General features: G+C 39.9%; 1 protein-coding gene across 1 annotated transcript; it reads right to left on the bottom strand.

Moving 5' to 3' along the window:
- Positions 1–127: 127 nt before the first annotated feature.
- Positions 128–19,456, bottom strand: HMMR (hyaluronan mediated motility receptor; the record flags this gene model as incomplete). The annotated part of the gene is made up of 19 exons (XM_082006388.1): positions 128–326; positions 1,147–1,288; positions 5,590–5,752; positions 6,284–6,460; positions 6,712–6,811; positions 6,921–7,073; positions 8,727–8,885; positions 9,704–9,820; positions 10,427–10,641; positions 10,964–11,112; positions 11,974–12,152; positions 13,153–13,227; positions 14,421–14,521; positions 15,052–15,138; positions 15,452–15,640; positions 16,370–16,450; positions 17,632–17,708; positions 18,162–18,260; positions 19,411–19,456. 19 exons carry the CDS (start codon positions 19,454–19,456, stop codon positions 128–130), a joined length of 2,508 nt encoding a protein of 835 aa, XP_081862514.1.
- Between the last annotated feature and the right edge of the window lie 68 nt (positions 19,457–19,524).

The raw sequence follows: 19,524 nt of genomic DNA on the forward strand, positions 1-19,524 counted from the left end.
GGGCCAGGGCCGAAGCGCTGCTGGAGCGACCCCAGAGAGCGGGGCGGCCTCTGCGCCGAGCAGGAGACGGGCTCTTGCGTCGGGTGCGGACCCGGAAGTGGGCTGTAGCGGGGACCCGCCGGCGGACCTAGCGCCCTCCTCGTCTCCAGAGGGCTTTAACGCTCAGAGACACAGTGCGGCTGCCAAGCGCCAGCGTTCGCCGCCTCCTGCGGGAGAAGGAGCCCCACAGCACCGCCCCGGCCTTCCGTGTTCGCCCGGCCGCCGCGGGGGAGCCCGAGCAGCGGCTGGCTGCTACCGTGGGGCACTTGTGACCTTTCACTTCCGCCCTTTACGAAGTGAAACCTCATTATCGGACTGAAGTACCGTATTTTACTGCTAAGAGACACTATTAATAGACCTGTCTCTCTGCGAGAGAGATTTTTTCATTTTCCTGTTCCAATCGCAGAAACTAAGGTACATTTTCAAGCTGACTCCAGCAGTAGCTTGAAATAAAAGCCCCCCAGGGCAGCAGAGGTTGCTTCTGCAAAGGCAAGCGCTGCTTGTAGCACTTATCTACATCATTTTATGTTTACAAGATGACAAAGTTTATTTTTTTAGTGAAAGTCTTTGAAGTAACAATAAATAAAGCTCTTTGCTGCACTACTTCTGACCCACAGCAAGGCCGGCCCTGCATGCCAGACCTTGTTTTTACCAACAGTAGTTTAAGTACATGCATAAGAATGAGTGGCCAAGATGTTTTGAGCTATGTTCATAGTTAGATCTTCGCCTCAAAGTTACTTCAGCTTGATTTGATGAAAACAGTAGTTAAGTGATAAGCAAGTGAGAAAAACAGCTGATAAAACAGCAATTAACATACAGTTAAAGGGAAATCTTCTAAAAAAAATCAAATGGAAACATATGGTACATGGCATTTACAGATGACAAAAAGCTGGCATTTACAGGACAAAGAAGTATATCTGTGTTTATATAAGTATACACACACACAAACTGCTTTAGCCAATTTCTGCCTTCTTGGAATACAGGTGTCCCTCGCTTCGTACAAGGAAAAAGGGGGTGTTTCTTTCCCTTTCCTTAATCTTAGAATTCTATTAAAAATATCAATAATTCGTATGTTGACATTCAGAAGAAAAATCTGCAAAGAGATACTGACTGCACTGCTCCGCAGCACCGAGGTAACAACTCCCAGCACATCGACTATCACACTCGGTCCGCCCGGCCCGGGCTGAAGGAGCGGGTTGTACATCTTCACCGAAACCGGCGCGTGGAAGGAGCGGTTGCGCCTTCCAGGCTGAGAGCAAAAGGCAAATAGTGAAGGCATCGACACTGGAGGCTCAAGCTAGAACCATAAATCAGACTGTAAAATTTCTTCACTGTTTTGTTGCCAGTATAAGTTACAAAAGCTACCTATAATGTGTTATCTTCGTAACAGAAGATAGTCTGGGGTTTTTCCTCTAAAATATTTGCATTGAATGCAGTAGCATTCGAATTGATATTTTCAATTTCCTTATTATGAATACTTTCACTTTGTGAAACACTACCATTTCATGGAATAGATAAACAAAACTTACAGTCCATATCACAGTCACTTAAGCACAATGCATCACTAGGTGACTAAATGCACCACTAAGATTTCAGACTGTAATTTGGAGAGACTAAAGTGTAATTACGTCTCTCTCTCTTCCTGGTTCCTTTTCCCTCTACCTGTAATCGAGGTGTGGCAGCAATCTACTAACACGAATACCCAGAGCTGTACCTGCTCCCTCTCCACCAGCATTTCAGGCATCGCCTCAAACTACAGAAGGAATTTTCAGCCTAGGAGAGTTCTGCAGCTCAACTGCTTGTTCGTCCCTTTGTCTGCTTTTGCCCACAGAGAGCACATGCACTGGGAGAAGCAATAGCTCAGTTAACCTTTGAAACCAAAAGGCTAATCCAAGCCCTAGGTCACGTGTGGCACCGCATCCTGTTAAGCTTTTGGTTTATTCCCAGTGGAACCATTGAAGCAGCTCAGTATGAACTAGAATTTTAATTCTAACAGCTAGCCTGAGAAAGTGCAGCCATTGTGTGTGTAAAATTTATTCAAAGCACTGCCACTGAGACCTATGCAGTTTTCCTTTTACAGGAAACAGGAGGAGAGCTCTCATTCATGTCAGCCAGGTTGAGGATTCTAGCAGCTCTTCATTTTACATTTAAGCTAAGTACAATCCATATCTTGCTCCAATGCAGCGAGAGGGATGATCTCTAATAATTTATTGTAATTCTTTCTCATTTATAAAATATGTTCCACAGCCTGAAAGTAATTTAATCCCTACTGTGATTACGTCAGTCAGTTGAACTACCAGTATCAAGGTGTGACGTTTCAATACGTATGCTGTATGTGCATCCCAACAAAACCACTTAGATGGAAGGTGACACAAAGTACTCAATTTCCCCTTTATTTCCACTCTTTACTTCTCTCACCAGTCTGCTCTACTTCATTTATCTGTATTTTAAAGCTAAAACAAAAATCAACATTGCTGTAAAGCTAGCATAATCATTTGCAAGAGCTTCCATATTTTTTTTGTCAATATAAGCATGGTCCTGATTGTCTAAAAAAGATTTAGAACTACCCTTAGGAAAAACTGCCAACTAAGCTAGGAAGTTTCCAGAATTAAGGCTGTGTGAAAAAGTATGTCGCAATCATAAGCATAAGCCTGTGATACCCACAGTGTTTTCGTTCACTTGGTATACTTTCACCCGTTGACAAACTCTTGCTAATTTGATGCAGGACATGTCAAACACCAAAAACAAGGTGCAGTTAAAAGTGTACTTTATCTCCATACTCCCACTTCCATTATTTGACTCTTGTGGAACCTTCTGTTAACATTCACTTGCCCTAATCTCTCTTGAAATAACAGGCTCATATACATTTTTAAGAACACATTAAACTAAGGATGTCTCATTTTTAGGCATAAAGGCTTTTCGTCAGATGTTGACATTCTGACTTTGAGTAGTGATTCTGCCTTCAAAAATCCCATGAGTAGAACAGTGCAGAGAGCGGGCAACCTTCAGCAGCCTTGCATGAAAGATGCCATCTGACGAGAAAAACTCCAGTACAATAGCTGTACAGCATTACTTCCGTTTTCAGTTCGTTTACAGACTTCCCCGACCACCCCCATCCCTCTCTCTCCGGCTACACACTAAGTGCAGCTTGGTTTAACCAACTGCTCATTTCGCATCCACTGACTCGTGGATACTCCAGCTGTGCAACATCAGGACTTCTAGTAAGACCATGTTCTCATCAAATGAGTTAACACTAACGTACATTCCCTCTACAATTTTCTTTTACCCCATTTACATCTTTCAGACAAGAAAACTTATCTTTCTCCCCACAAAGAGACATAACTCCAGTATTAAATTCTTTCAGCAAATTCCTTACTAAAATATGCCCCTCAACACTTCAGGCAAACAGCTAAATGAACACTAAGTATTTTCAGTTCAAACACCTGCAGTTAATCCTCATCGTCAATCTTCAAAATTTCAAGTAATCCAGCAAATACACAGAGATGACATCAACAGAAAAGACCTAGCAATTTCTTTCTCTGGTCTTAATACGCATTTTTGGTATCTCATTTCCTAGGTATTACCAATCCTCTGTAAACTCACAGCGTCAGTATAAATGACAACATATTCAACGTGCCAAGCTTTGTGTCCTGTCTCTCTGCAGCAACCATATGCAGAAAAGTAGATGCAATAACAAGAACATTTTCACATTTCACTTCAGTTCCAGTATTTATTTTTATATTCAGACAAATTCACAGGAAATAAGAGGATAAGGGAAGTGCAGGTTCCATGTATTGTACAGTTCAGCTTAATTTCTTCTGTAAGAATAGAGAATACATGTTTCTTGAGGCAAGACTAACGGTGGGCTTGGTTATGAGATTTTAAGACTACCACAAACAACACTAGGTCATGTACACTATGTAATTTGATTTTGGTTTTTTATCCCTGGCTTGTAAAGGAAATAGACAAATTATTTCATTTAAAATTTTTGTTGTGCTAAAACATTCTTTATTTTAGATGCAGTTAAACAGATTCCTTCCATCTCACCAAAATTCAAGTCTGTACAATAAATTCATGTACAGTGGATATCCTGCCACTGAATTAGGACAAGTTGTGGTGTTGTTCCCTTTCACGCAGCACTGATCAACTACAACAGCTGCTCACCAAGATATTATGACAATTTAAGAGTCCAGTGAGCACAGCCTTGGTAAAACACATATTTCTCGTAAAACAATAATATTAGCCACAGTATGCAAGCATGTAGGGAAACGCAGCCAATTTGAGTTTGACCTGAAAACCCTCTTCTTTCAAGATCAACAGCTGAAATACCTAGTTCCAGGACTTAAATTAGCATGTTCCAAATATAGAACCCATTAAAAATACCAAAACAAACAGTACAGTCCTATTTTCTACATTGGTTCAATATTATGTAGGTCACAGAGAAAAAAGGGTCTCTTAGCAGCATTCCTGCCATTGGTATCAAAACAACCATAAAGAGCCAAAGTAATGTAGCATAAAATTATGAACATGAGCTAGATGCAAAAACACGTCTTTCATGAAATCAGATTTTATTTGTCATCCTTATTCTCCAGTGCTTATTTACCTTTTCTGAACTTAAGCTGCTCTGCCAAAAACAAACTACGCAGCTTCAGCATACAAGAAATGTGAAGCAGTGAACACTTTTGAGTTCAAGAGCGCAGTGATATTACTAGGAGTCTGGAACACAGTCACCTATGGCTTCTCAGTGAGACTATGACCAAGCATAGTGTTTCAATATATACATCATTTTAGACCACTTCTCCAGTACTCCTGCTAAATTCCATCATATATAGCATCCAAGTTCACCTTGAACAAGTAGTCCGCTGAAGTCTTCTGTAGTACGTGAATTTATTGGTGATTCATGATATTTTTCTTAATACCAAGAAGAGATTAAATTTTGTTTTTATTACCTGCAAAGGAAAAACGTTACTAAGTTGGGTTCTTCACTATTCCTCCCACCACATTGAATAATTAGTTGTCTCCTGGGGGAAGGAAGGCACTACACTCCACAGGCAAGGCAGAATTTCAGACCCTGTCATACACTGTAGGTCTGGCTGAGATCTCTACCCTCCCACACTCTCTCCTGCACAGCCTCCTTTCGTGCACCCCTATGCTCTTACCATCTTTCCTTCCACATTCGTCTGCAGGCCTTGGCATCTTACCTTTACACCTACGGCAACGTAACATCCTGCCAGGCAGCAGCTGAAGAACCAGGACTGAAACCCCTAGACGAGCCACCTTTATCGCTGCCACCCATGCAGGGGACACTGCCTATCCCCCGAGTAGCTCTAATACATGAGCTGTACCACCTGCTCAAGTCAGGCTGTGAGAACCGGGGCTGGAAAGTGCAGTAGCACACTGTACACTAAGGTCCCCGCTGATGCAGCCGTCCAACATCTGCTGTGCAACACCCAAGAGATGCCGTTCTCCTTCCTTCCCCAAATGCAGCATGCCTTCTTTGGTTAAGTGCGAGAGGTACAAGGACACCATTACATAAATATCTAAGCTTACCTTCTTTAAAAGGAGTTTTTGGAGGAATGTTTTCCTTGCTATCATGCTGGAAAGCTTTGGAAGGATCAAAACGCCTAATGCCCTGAATTGTATATAGCTGCTCCTGAAGATCTCTGTTGGTTTGCTTTTCTTTTGCTAATAATGCACGCAGTTTTGAGACATCCTAAAGACAACATAACACTTGAAAGTTAGATTGGTAACAGGGGAAAACGCTGCTTCATTTACTGAATTAGCCCTTCTGAGCAACTCTAAACACATACATACACAGTTATTGGTAGCATTAAAAAACAAAACAAAACTAAACATACAGGTGTAGTGAAACCAGCCTTCTAATTGCCATGTAACACCACTAAGCAGTGTGGTAGCCTGGAACTTCCAGGTGCTCCTTTCAGCAGATAGTTTGCTAACCCTAGAACCTCCAGAAGAGGTAAGAGATAAGAGAAACCAGCCAAGCTAAGAGTAGGGGTAGTTATTCACACTAGTGAGCCCTCTATATATCATAGAGTCAGTTGAAACTAAAGCCAGGTTCTCCTGCTGTTTCTGGAGCCTGGTGGTTTGTTCTAGTCTAGCTCTTGCAGGAAATTCAAGAACGACAGAAAGCAAGTAGTTGGCAGGATTAATCAGTAAATATTTAGACCAACAAAAGAATCAAGCAAATTAATAACTCTGATTTCTAACTTTTCACTTCACAAACCTGCTTCAAGTGGATATTCTCTTCCTTCAACTTCATAACATGCTTGATTTTTTGCTTCTGGTTCTGGTGGCCAAGCAGTTTAGCATATGCATCACTTAGTTTATTTAGTTCTTCTTGGGCTGCACCATGCTCATTTAGGAGCACATTCTTCTCTGCTTCAAACGCATCTAGTTGTTGCTGAAATAAATATTAACTCTTTCAGAATATCTTAAAATTAAACACCACTTTTTATTGAACTAAAATATATCAAGATCAATTGGTTTGGGCAGGGGAATAGCTGGCTCAAGGGACAGTAACTTAAGAAATAGCTGCAGAATAAATACCTTAAAATGGGAAATAGCATGTTTTACTTCTCAAGAGTAGAACTTGAGTCAACTGCATAAATCTTAAGCCAACAGATACTAATAAACACCTACTGCATAACACACCTGAAAAGGCTTAGTTTTGTTATGTAAATCTTCATATAAATTACGCCAGGTCTTTATCTCCTCTTTTAAGCTAGACAGGTCATCTTCATTTATGGTTTTCCTAAAAAGTAAGAAGTGGAATTTCCTTATGTCCACTGTTAGCTCTAAGCACTTCTTCACACTAAAAGTTTGTGTGCTATAAAATGCAGGTTTAATTTGAGAAACATCACCTTGATCTTTCCATTTCAAGTTTTCTTTTCAGATCTTCAGTTTGTTCCTCCAGTTTTTCCTGAAATTTAGTCATTTGTGCTCGGCAAGACTCTTTTGTTCTCTCTGTTTCTGCTTCTTTCAGTGCAAGCTTTGTCTGGACTTCTAAAAGCATCCTGAGGAAAATACCATCCATCCTTAATGATCTCTTCCCACTTTTTTTTTTTTTACACTATTCTAAATGTGAAAACACAAGTAACTGCAATTGAAAAGCTGTTAGTGGAAGACCTGAAATAAAGGTTTGCCCAAATAGCGCTACAAGAGAAGATCAACAATACAGAAAGCAATCAAGTTGAAGATGTACAGTATTTTTCACTTCTCCAATGAGGGAATGAAGAGTGCTTTTGAAGCAAGGAACAATCATGTGTTTCTCATTTATGACTTCTAATGCTAGCAGCTTTTAGTAAAAGACACTTTAGTAGTTACACTTTACATGGAGAGGTTTGCTCAAGCAGAAACTAGTCAAAATTGTTCAGTGCGGAATGTACTTAAAGCTTCAAAAAAGCTCGACACCTAAAGCATTGCCTTTCTTCTCCAACCCCAGCTGTTTCTTATATCAACAAGGTGGAAACTAAGAGTCCCTTCCCTGCCACACTCAATCAGAAAATCCAGCTAGAAATAACTCTTCAGCTGTTTTACTTTTACCAGCTCTAATAGAAGCTGGAGGCAATATTAAGCAGGTGGGGAGGAAAGAAAGGACACCACCTTAAAGAGCACAGTAAGCTGGGGTAAGCTGTAATGGTCCTTTGGACAATCTTAATATACTGGCTATGGGTGAACAGACAGCAATAGCATTACAAAACTTCACAGAGGCATTTTATAAATCAGGAAAGAGATAGAGCTGGGAATATCAGAAATGCCCAATTCATTTTGGACATAACAGTGTTTCATTGCAGTTGAGTAAGTCACTTAAACACATGCATTTAAAAAACTCGGAGCGTAGTTGTTGACTTAAATCCAGCTTCAACTTCAGAAGGAAGCTAGGAACTACATTAGAAGGGGGAAAGGAAGTCTTCCAGCACATACACAGTATGCAACTCAGGTAACTGTGGTAACTGCACACAATACAGGTGATTGTACACTGAGACCTTTTAAGACCAAACTGTCCCACCTCCTCAAATGGTCAGTTACTTGCCCACAGCAAGGGACTTTCCCGTGCTCTGTGCAATGAGCTGGAAGAAGAACATACACCACTAAGCAGCTGTTAGAGAGTCAGAGAAACATGTTCCCAGCTCGTGGCCTAAGACAACTTCCTGGGTGTTACTACTTAATCAGCTGCACTGGGGTGCTTCATATTAGGCAGAGAGAACACCTTTGTTTACCTCGCTGCAGTTAGTAACTTCACATCATTAATTGATTTCTACTTGTGATGCAAATTTGAGGTGACATACTATTCAGAGTAGCAAAGGGTGAGATGTGCATTAAGTATCTGTTTGTCTGCCCCTGTGGATCCTAGTTGTGGAGCAGTCAGACATATCTGACAAATACAATATTCCAACATATTTCAGTTCAGTATTTGCCTTTTCCTCTATGTTCCACATAAAGGAAGAAGTCAAAGCATTGATTGAACTGACCAGTTCTCTAATATATCTAAACTCAGTGAGTTTTGTCTATCAATATTTTCAACCCTCTGGGGACTGAGAAAAGGAGGAAACTTAAGCTTACACCAAATACTGATTTTATTTGGTGGAGCACCATGTTAAGTTCTAGTTAAAAAGGCAAACCTTCATTGACATTTTTTAGCTTAAGGAAAAGCATCAGTGTAGTACCTTGCACATTCTTCTTTTGCTTTATTTTTAGTGTATTCTGCTTCCTGAAGGAGCTGTAAGTTATCTTGGCCTATTTTTTTTAGGTTGGCAACTTCTTCTTGCAGAGAAGTGTTCTCCAGTTTAAGACTGCTTATTTCTTCAGATATTGTCTTCTTGTAGCTGGCATTCCAATGCAAGTAAGAAAAATCTTGTTACTTTAGATAGAATACAGACTGACGTTCAGGCCTTACAAGAGCAGTACAAGCTCATGCTAACAGGTATGAAAGATTTTGTAGTCTAGAGATATGGCAGTGTTCTGGCACAGATAAATAAAACACCTAAAGAAACACATTTCACAAAACCATAAGGAGTAACACTACAACAAATTCTGCGGTAGATATTTTCATGTTTTGGTAGTTACTTTAAAACACAAAAGACCAACTATATCTGAAGCTTATTTTAAACACGAAAGGACCTCATATCTGCAGCTTGCATTGGCAAATATCCCACAGGATCCTTCATGGGCGCCTTGCATACTCCGCAACAACAGTATCACCTTTTAAATACTGCCACAACCTGAATATTTTGAGAGAAAAGACCTCTAAGAGCTGTAGAAACATAGTCCCAGTTCAGTGCAAGTTTTGAGCCTAAACACAAAGTCTTTTTGCAAGAAATTTTAGTGCAAAGAGAACACCACTGCTAGTTACAGCTCTCATTGAGATTCAACAGCACTTTAGTATCTAATATGGTTACACTTTGGAAGAAGAAACATCCAGTTGCCCCAACTAAATACTGAGTATGTCATTACACTTCACTAGTACTCAAAAGGAATAAATTCATTTCTTAATGCTGTCACATACTCCATCACAAAATCCTCTAGTCTAATAGTGTACCAACACTTATGTACAGCATTAAGTACCAAGGCACATGAATAAACAGCGTATTTTGTTGTATCTTGGAGATAATCCCCATCCTAGATCATAATGAAACCTAAATACCTTTCAAACTCAGCAACAGTCTTTCCAAGTTTACACAGCGTATTGCTATGCTCTTCTTCGATCTGCACAATAGCATTGCTGTGCATTTCATTCATTTGCTCCAATTTGGCATTCTTCCTGAAATAAAAATTCAACATTCCGTGCTGGAGATGAGTATGTCTGAACACATTACCAAATGCTGTTATGTTACAGAAGGCCTGCAGTGGCAACCATAAATGAATTGTGACAAACCAGTAACGTCCCTGCCACAACTTATCATGTGTTAAAGCACAACCTTCAAGGCAGATTTAACTAAGCATTTCCCCCTCCCCTTATTTTCCAAAATCACTATAGAATAGATTGAACACCTAATAGTAAACTTGCAATATGTGAAAGGAAGAAACATCTTGCTTTAAAATCTTTCCTAGCCTTTGCCCTCTCCAGGGCAGAAACATCTAATACGACACGCATGTAGCTTACCCTTCACAGCAACATCATATTATTACAGTACTGGCATTTCGTGCCTCAGCATGATAATGAAACAGTTTTAAGACAGTATAAAAGCTATTCAAGTCATTCAGCTGGATTAGGTCCAATCACTATCAATAATCGACAACCACCAAGCAATAGATTTATATCTGTTCAGGTCTCTCTAAAACCTCAGTTGGGCTCAGAAGCTTTGTTTACGCTACTGATTTAATATTTTTCCTTTCCAAGCTTTAGAATGAGAAAGTTTTTACCAACCCTTTCAACTTCACTTCCATCTGTGCAAGTTCAAGAGCTTGAGATTCGATTTCTTGTTCCAACCGCTTCACCAACTTTTCAGCTTTCTTTTCCTTCGCATGTAATTTATTCAGCTCATTCATTGTATCATTCAGCTCTTCTTCAAGAAGATGTCTCTCACTTGTTACTTCATCTTGAAACTCTACTAACTTCTGGTGCATTGCTGCAGAGGACTCCTGCATGCCAAAGTATCACAAATTTTAAAACTACCAGTACTTTTCTAGATATTAAAGATTTATTTGCAGCATTCATACTTTAAAAGCACAAGAATAAGGTCAAATATACAGGAAAAACCAAAACACCCAACAATACCAGATAAGATTCTTATTGGACAACAATATTTGACAACACAGTTTCGGCGGGCCAGCACCTACTTGTACATTCCACAGATTAGACCATTAGTAATACAGCAATCTCACAAGTAGCCAAAATCAGAACTTTAGCACCAATCATGGGGCTTAGAGTCTGGTTTTAGACTACTTGATAGTCTGTGTTTACCTTCTCTTGCTGCAGCTGAGAGACCATCTCCTCATGTTTCTGAAGCAGTTTTTGGTGTTCTTGTTCTTCCAAGCCAATTTTTTTTTTCAGGTCTTCTATTTCAACATTCATAATCAGGAATTTTCCTCTGCTCTCAGCCAACTCTTTCTCTGCATAGAGGAATTGTCAATATAACACAAATTTCCTTCTCTATCCGAAAGAATTACAGCATCTATTCTTAGTGCTTCCATTCTCGCTTTAAAGTTGGTTAGGCAAGGCAGGAACACCACATAACAAAAAAAAAAAAAGAAAAACAAGCAAAACCACACTCTCAACTCATCTGGAAACTCCTCAAAATTGGCTGAAAATAGACCACGTCAAAAATAATTTTACAAATCAGCAATCTTTGGACCATGCAGTTAGCCTTCATCACGACAGCTGTATAGATGGGGAAAAACAACTGTTTCCCAAAGCTGCTTCCACATGATACTAGCATATCCAAGCCAACCAGTACACAGAGAACAGAGTACCAGTCTCAGGCTGCAGAGGTGCTGGTTTTCAGGGCAAAAGCAGGGGAAAGGAAGGGAAAAAGGTGAGAAGGATTCCTAGACACATTTGCAATACCTCAATGAATTTGTGCACATGCTGCTAACAGTGGATTGAAACAATGTCATACTGCTTCTTAATGAAGGGTAAGGAACAACTCATTGGTGTTCAGGTTTCAGACTAAAGCCATTCCTACTATGTAAACAATTTTAATTTCTATACTGTCTACCTTAGGTACCCTCAATGGAAATACAAATTTAGGGTTAATATGTCATATGCCAATATGTAGGGTTAAGATGTCAGATCCAAGGTAGCTTCCATATTGTGTTAGAAATATGCCTAGCTGTTTTCAGCTGGGGCTCAGAGACATGACAACTTGGAACAAACAAAAATCAATTTTGACCTTGCAGAACAAACCTATCTGAGATGCTTTAAGATGTGTCAGTCTTGACACATGTGAACAGTGTACAAGCACTAACAATTACCTTTTTCTTGTTGAAGCAATTGACACCTTTCATTAAGGTCTTTTATGAGCTTAAGCGATTCTTCCTCTCTTGTTTTGAGGGTATCCCTTAGGATGCTGATATCTTGGTCTTTCTTTATCAAATTCTCTTCCATCTGAGCAACATCTAGTTTGTATTTCTCAACTGTTTCTGCAACACTACTGTAGGAGAAAATTCAGGTATTTGTTACCACTAGGTTTTGTTTGTAAGCTTACACTTCAGCACAGATGAGAAACACTTAGGACTGTTGATTTCCAATAGGAAAACTGCCTTCATCTGCTTTCCCAGGCAATTTTTCGCACATTAAGACAGGTTAATTAAAAATAAAAGCTGATTATTTCAACACTGATGTTTTGTTGCAAATGAAACTTACAGTCACACAAATAAAATATAAAGGTTCCATTAAAACAGATTTAGTCACTATAATTGATTTACAGATGACTGCTACATCCAGTTTCCTTACAAAGCTGATTTGTGACAGAAAAGCATACATAATAAACCGGATTTTACAAGAATAAGCAGAATCTTAAGGTATATAGCCAGTTAATGAGGACTTTCTTAATGAGTAAATTGACAGGGAGGGGGGCGTGCGAACAGTGAACCAGTTAAATGGAAATACTTTTGCATTTTCACCACATTCCCAGCTAAGGACACATTACTGTGAAGACTGCTTCCCGTTTTGGTCAGTTACAAAGCACTGGATTAGTAATTTTTAGAGCCAGACTGATGCTTATTCATACATAATTCATCACAACTCTTAAATGCAAATTGGACTATTGTAAAGTTCACCAGAAGCCAAGATTGAGTTTTTTTTCCTACTGCACATTGTTTTACAAGCAAGGGCTAAAAGACATTACCGCCAGAACCTTAGAGGAAAAGCTTTTAGCTTCATTTATGTACAAATAACATTTCAGGACCCTGATACAAAACTCTCCCATAGTATTGCTTAGCCCAGAAAAGCACAGGGACAGCTAGAAAGATAGTTAATAATCTTACATTTCCTTTCCATTGTGTGGAAAAATATCCAATTTCTTTTCTCCCTCTATTTTAATACCGTTAAACAGAATTGTTGCCAACATTCCACTTCACCAGTTGTAAACGAGACTTAGTTTTGCTGCCTTCTAACTTACCCAGTCCAACTCAAGAACAATTTATTGTTACCTGAGCTCTGTGATATATTCCAGGAGTTTTTCAGTGTCAGATTTTTCTTCAACTTTTCGTCTCTCAGTAGCAGACCTAAAACCAGGAAGTTTTAATGATGGATTTATTTAAGCAAATTCAGAGCTACTTGTAAGCTCTTCGTTTACAGGTAAGCAAGTAGAAATAAACCACTGAATCACAACTTAGGAGCAGTGCATACTTTTCATAGGCCAGTTGGGCTGGCAAATGGGTACTGGCTCTAGGAGGTGATTCTACTCTCTTTTGATACTTGTTCCATATGGTCTTCTGCCACAAGGAAATATGCTAGAACAGCTGCATTAGCTAGACAAATTATCATTTCCTCCCTTTGTGAATTGCACTACCTGCATTATTAGCTTTGTGTATTTCAACTCTGATGTAAGTATCAAAATTCTGCTCATTTGAACACTTAGATGTTAAGAAATGCAGGAAGCATAACAAGGATGCTGCAGTGCCAGTAATACAAAATTGAGATAAAATATAAAAGCTCAGTTAAAATACTCATATTATACATTTTTATCTCAGCTTGCACTTACTTTAAGTTTATCTTTCTTAGGTCACCACTCTCAGAAATAGCCTCTGTGTTAGCGCACTGCTCCTGTGCGGCAAATCACAGTATTTGGGCGGAAGAGAAAGTGTTGATTTGGAACCCTCTCCTCCTACGAGACCTGCTTCAGCCAAGACACTTTGCAGTTGCCTTTCTGCAGAGGATGTAGCTACTATGAAGAAACTTTGAAGAGACCACAACCGCTTCTGTGTAAAATGCCTGGCTACTGAACTAGGATCTCAACTCCTGGTCCAATGCTTTTTCATCCTTGTTTATTCCTAACTTACCAGTCTAAAGGGCCAGACACTGAAGCATCCAATCTATATGCATGTCTTGCTCTAAGATGAATGACAATTCTTTTCAAGATACATGTCTTCCCTCCCCACCCCACAGCCAAGAAAGCTCCACCTGTACCACACTGGAAGGCAAAGGGTTGAGATGATATGGTTTGTCTTTCGGAAAAAGGTTAGATACAAAATATTCTTCCTCTAGTGTATGTTCATTTTGTAAGAATACAGCAGTTCCTATAACCTCGTTCCATCAAATTTATTCCAGGTCACAAATATCAATGATGTCTGTTCCTTCTCAGTAGGGAGACCACCTGTATTTTCCCTAAGCTACCTGCTCTCTACAAGGTATAATCATGTAAGCACAGCTAGATGATAAAATGTCATCTAAGTCAATTCCCTTCCTTACTACTTACAGTTTTTCTTCTAACTGTGCTACTTTTCCTTTGGAATGCTCTAGATTCCGTTGTACTTCCTGCAACTTCATTTCCATGTCTTCCTGCTTTGCAAGTGCAGTCTTAAAAGAAAAAATGACAAATATTACCACCAATATGAGATTTAGTAGAAAAATAATATTCCTTGCCTAAAAGACAGGAGTAAACGGAAATTATTTCATAGCTACAATTTAATGATAGCGCTTGCCACTAGGCTAAATGTGATTCAAAGTATCCCTCTGTACAGATACTAGCCATTTGTTAAAAACAATCACCACCATCACCACCGGAAAATTGCAAACATGTATAAGAGCTTCAAGCTATACTTAGGACCACTGGCTTTCCAAGAAATTAATATTCTGACCAACGGATCGATATTGTAACATGTATTTCTAGGCTTCCCTACTTGAACTCAGATTTACTCTGCACAGCAAAGGCAATATCAAGAACATATATAATTTCATCTTTCTTCATTTTCTCTCCATGGGAAGTTAAAGGAACTACTGAGTTGAGGACAGAAAGAATACATGATCTGCAGTTCTGTTGTAAGCCCTTCATTGTCTCTTCCTGAACAGCTCAGAGTTGCTATCCTGTTCAGTACAAATGGTCATACCTTTTCCTTAGCATCCCTCTTGTTTCTGAGCTTCATTAACTCCATGCATAGGCTGCTCATTTTCTTTTGCACGCCATCTTCAGACAGCTTAGAGATGAACACAAAAGCACTAAGCGTAACTCCTTCATACAAATTATTCTTCACACAAGCTTTTAAAAGCGTCCCCCTCCCACCCACAACACCGATCTCTACTCGTCCTCGAGACGGATGTTAGCAGGTCCCGCTCTGTCTTTAGACAGAAGCGCGCAAGATCCCAAACCAAACATGCTCTATCCCTGTGCCAGTGAAGGGGGTTGGGTAACATGAACACAGATGCTGATCAGCAACTACAGGTTCCTTAAGTCCAGGGAGCTTAATAATAGCAAAATCAAAGCAAATACGCACTTATTTGTTTGAATACCTTGGACTTCAGTAGTTCATTGGTTCTTGTTAGTTCTAGAAGCTGTTTTTTCAAGCATGCGACATTTGCCATAAGAGATGTCTTCTCCTGAACTGCAGCACTCAGCTTTGCTTCAACCTTCACAAAATCCTCATCCAGAGCCTGAAGTTTTTTATCCTGCTCTCCACGCTCTCTCACTAATGCACGGATCTAAAATGAGAGGCATTTTCTTAATTTCCTACTATCATTCTTCTTAAATAACATCATTAGCTGATGCCGGCGGTTTTCTTTGCAAAGCTAAGTACCCAAACTCTATTAACTTTCATTCAGAATACGTATCTTAAACTCTGTTGTTCACAAGAAAAGAGATAACAATCACAATACTCTATTGTTACACACCACAGATTTGCAGTCCTAGCATTTCATCTGACTTATTTTATGCTATTGAGCCAGTATAATACATTGAAGTTTGAATAGTTTAGCTTCAACTTGCAGTGTTAGTCAACTCTCCTCTTGGAGTATAGAATAGAAAGACATAATGTGGCATTTGAGACACACAAGGCATGGATTAGTACACAAAAGTATACTAATAAGGAAAAGCTAGATGCCACTTAAACTGCAAAGTTATGTCAGTTATTAAGCAAAAATCTCAGCAAACAGTCATTAAATAAAACAGAACCTTTTTGGGGTAGAGAACATAAGACGTGGTTCTCTTCTTCTTCAAAAAAAGACTGCATAGCTGTTCAATATGAGTAGGAATTCATGTAATTCCATTAACAAACCCAATGTTTTCTACAGACCATTACATTTGATAATCTGTGCTCTGCACAGAGCTGTTTGCAAACTACTTTTATGCTATATAATGCAGAAGAGGCTAATTTTACCAGATGGCATTTTTAAAACATATTACAGGATTGCACTCACATAATGTATTCATACCTCCTTCTCCAATGTCTTCTGTTTCTTTCTCTCCTTCATAAGGATAAGATCTTTTTTAGGCTTCAGAATCCCATTAGCTGGCTTTTGAAAACAGATATATTCAAAATATTTAAACTGGTCTCTAGCTGCATACTAGTTTAACACCACAGTTAAATCTAGGGTGGATGCTTTCATATACATAATACTATTAAAGATATACACACACAAAATAAAAAGCAAACATCTTCCTTCCCACACATAGGGCAGACAAGTATCAGGTTAGGATGGGTTTTACCACAGTACTTTCTTGTAAGCATTACTCTGAATGGACAGCTCATAACCATTGTGACAGGAAGAAAATTAAGAAAGTTTGATACATTTAAGACTCCCTAATCCCCATAAAAAAAAAAAACTTTTAATCTCTTAACCACAGGTTTGTTTGCAGAATTCCATCCTACATCATGAGTACTAGTAAACTAACTTAATAAGTCAAAGTTATATTTTTTCACCTTGTTAACCTATGCACCTTCAAGTCAACATCCTCACACATTGCACTGAGAACCTGTATTTACAGTATCATCCCCTCCTGGCTTGTTTTTCCATGTTTCTGCTCTGCCCTGTCCTCTGTATGAACACAGAAACACAGACCTTCTTAAAATGAGGCAGCCAAACCACAATTCCATGGTGAGCGAGAGGCAAAAACACCCCAACATCGTAACACCAAAGACAACAAGCTACTCTGTAGTGCCAAGTAGTCATCACATGATTCCCAAAGATACTGTAACTTTGTTTTTCCTCCTTAGTTACTAAGGAATACAGGCACAATAATGTGTTACATAGTTTACTCAGGTAGGTTAACAGTAATAGTAGAAAGGGACTATGTTAGACTCTACAACTAACTACCTGAAACCGGGTTGTGGCAAGGTGGATGTTGGTGTCTCCTCTCAAATAACTAGTGATAGGACAAGAGGAAATGGCCTCAGGTTGCGCCAGGGGAGGTTTAGACTAGATATTAGGAAAAATTTCTTCACCAAGGGAGTGGTCAGGCATTGGAACAGGCTGCCCAGGGAGGTTGTGGAGTCACCATCACTGGAAGTGTTCAAAAAACGTGTGGATGTGGTGCTTCAGGACATGGTTTAGGGGACGTGGTGGTGTTGGGTTAATGGTTGGACTTGATGATCTCAAAGGTCCTTTCCAACCTTCATGATTCTGTGATAATGTGACTAGTTACAGCGAGCTTTAGCCAGAATTTAGCAGGACTAGACACCACAGAAAAGTCTTACTGTTGATCTGAGAGATGCAATTCTCCTTCCAGTTACAGGTGTAGGTGCATTCTTCTCACTGTTCAGATTTGTCTCACCTACAGAAGGATGCAGAAAAGAATGGTGAAGGAAGAGGGTGCACATGCACACAGTAAGGGAAATTTAACCAAACTAGACAAGGTTAATTGACTTTATACAAAAAGACAGAGCTCCACCCACTTATTACGCTATCAACTTCACATCCCAGCGCCAGCTGTTTTCTTACTGCAGTCAGGCAGTTCAATATTAGTTATCTGGGCACCTGATAGAGTTTAGAGAGACTACCAGATGACAGCCAGTTTTGAGAATTCAGCTTCTGCCAAGTCCCATCCCCCTTTCCGCCTCACCCAAATCCATGCTGTCAGTTTTCAACTGAGAGACGCCCGATATCTGAAAGACTTATAAACAATTTCTAAGTAAGAACAGAGTAGTAACAGTGTGTAAGCACTAACAATTGGAGCATTCAAAGATATGATACCATTGTGTTCTGTGCAACTTTTAAGACTACTTACTCTTCTGTTTCCTAACCCGTTGGCATGTTCCAGAGGACAGAGAACTTTGCAGCGCATGTGAAGATTTAACATCATAGGATCCTCGCAATGGTGTACATACTAGAAATGAAATTTTTTAGAACAGCAGAAAGCTATTAAGATAAATGATAGGGTTTTCAACTTCAGTGAGTTAAGGCTGGTAACACACCTAAGTTAAACCTGCTTAAAAAAAGAAAAAAAACCCCAACCAACAACTGGAGTCCATGTTCTCCTCACCCTCCCCATAGACATGAAGAAAATATACAGCACACATGGCAGGGGAAAGGGTTGGTTTATTACACTGCTAACAAAGTCAGAAACTGTGTTTTACATATACAATATTGTAAAGGCATCTTATTAGTAATAGCAGTGCATTAACTTCCATAAATAAAAGTGCCAAATGGTTAGAGCATCTCAATGCTAATTGGTAAAAAAGCCAGTCTAAAGTGTTAAAAAATAAAAAGCAAACTTTATTACTTTTTCGACATCTTCTTTCAGTTTAGAAGAGACTACTTAGATGTTATTGAATGCCAAACTTGTCCTCCAAGGAACTAAATTACTCATATAAAAAATTAAAAATCGTGTGTTTTTTTTTTTAATTAAACACTTTCAACGGAAACAGCAGACAGAAATAAAATAACTACAAATTCTTTCCACAATTATCGTTATGGTCAGGTGGTCTCAAGACCAGTAAACGCTTCTCTACTTTGTTCAGCTTTCTGCAAACGAGAGCAACTTCATTTAACACGAGAACAGGCGGCGGTAGCAGAGGCATTCAGCTACAGCCAAAAACTCATCCCGAGAAACTTTTACATTAGAAAACCGTCTCAGCAGCACTGACTCAGTGTGACTAATTCTGTACGTTTCTCTTGTGGCTTTATATCATGAGATCAGAAGGCTAGCAAATCCTGGGTTGCCAGCGGTGTACTTACTACGTACGTAGATACTGTCACACTTGCATTTAGTAGCCCTTTACAACCAGGATTCGCCCTGAAGACGGCATTTTTATTCCTCAGCAGGAAAGTCCTGCAAGCGCTTAGGCAAGAGGTCCGCGAATACGCCGTTATATGCGACTGCCCTCGCAGCGGGAGCATAGGCAGAAGGACCGGGACAGGCGGAGGTAACAGCCGGCCGGGCCCCCTGCGCTCGGATAGTACCGCGAAGGGCTCGGGCTCCCTCTCCTCCCCCGCCGCCCGCTCCCCACCGAGAACAGGAGCGGCCTCGTACGTACCCGAGCTGTCGTTAAAGCGCCGAAGCGGAGCACGGGAGAAGGCCATGGCAGCGGGCACCACTCCGCACCTCAGCGTTCAAAGGGGCCAACGGCCGCCACCACGCGCCCCCATCA

The sequence above is a fragment of the Phaethon aethereus genome, assembly GCF_964289735.1.
Source record: "Phaethon aethereus genome assembly, chromosome: 14".
NCBI classification, from domain to species: Eukaryota; Metazoa; Chordata; class Aves; order Phaethontiformes; family Phaethontidae; genus Phaethon; species Phaethon aethereus.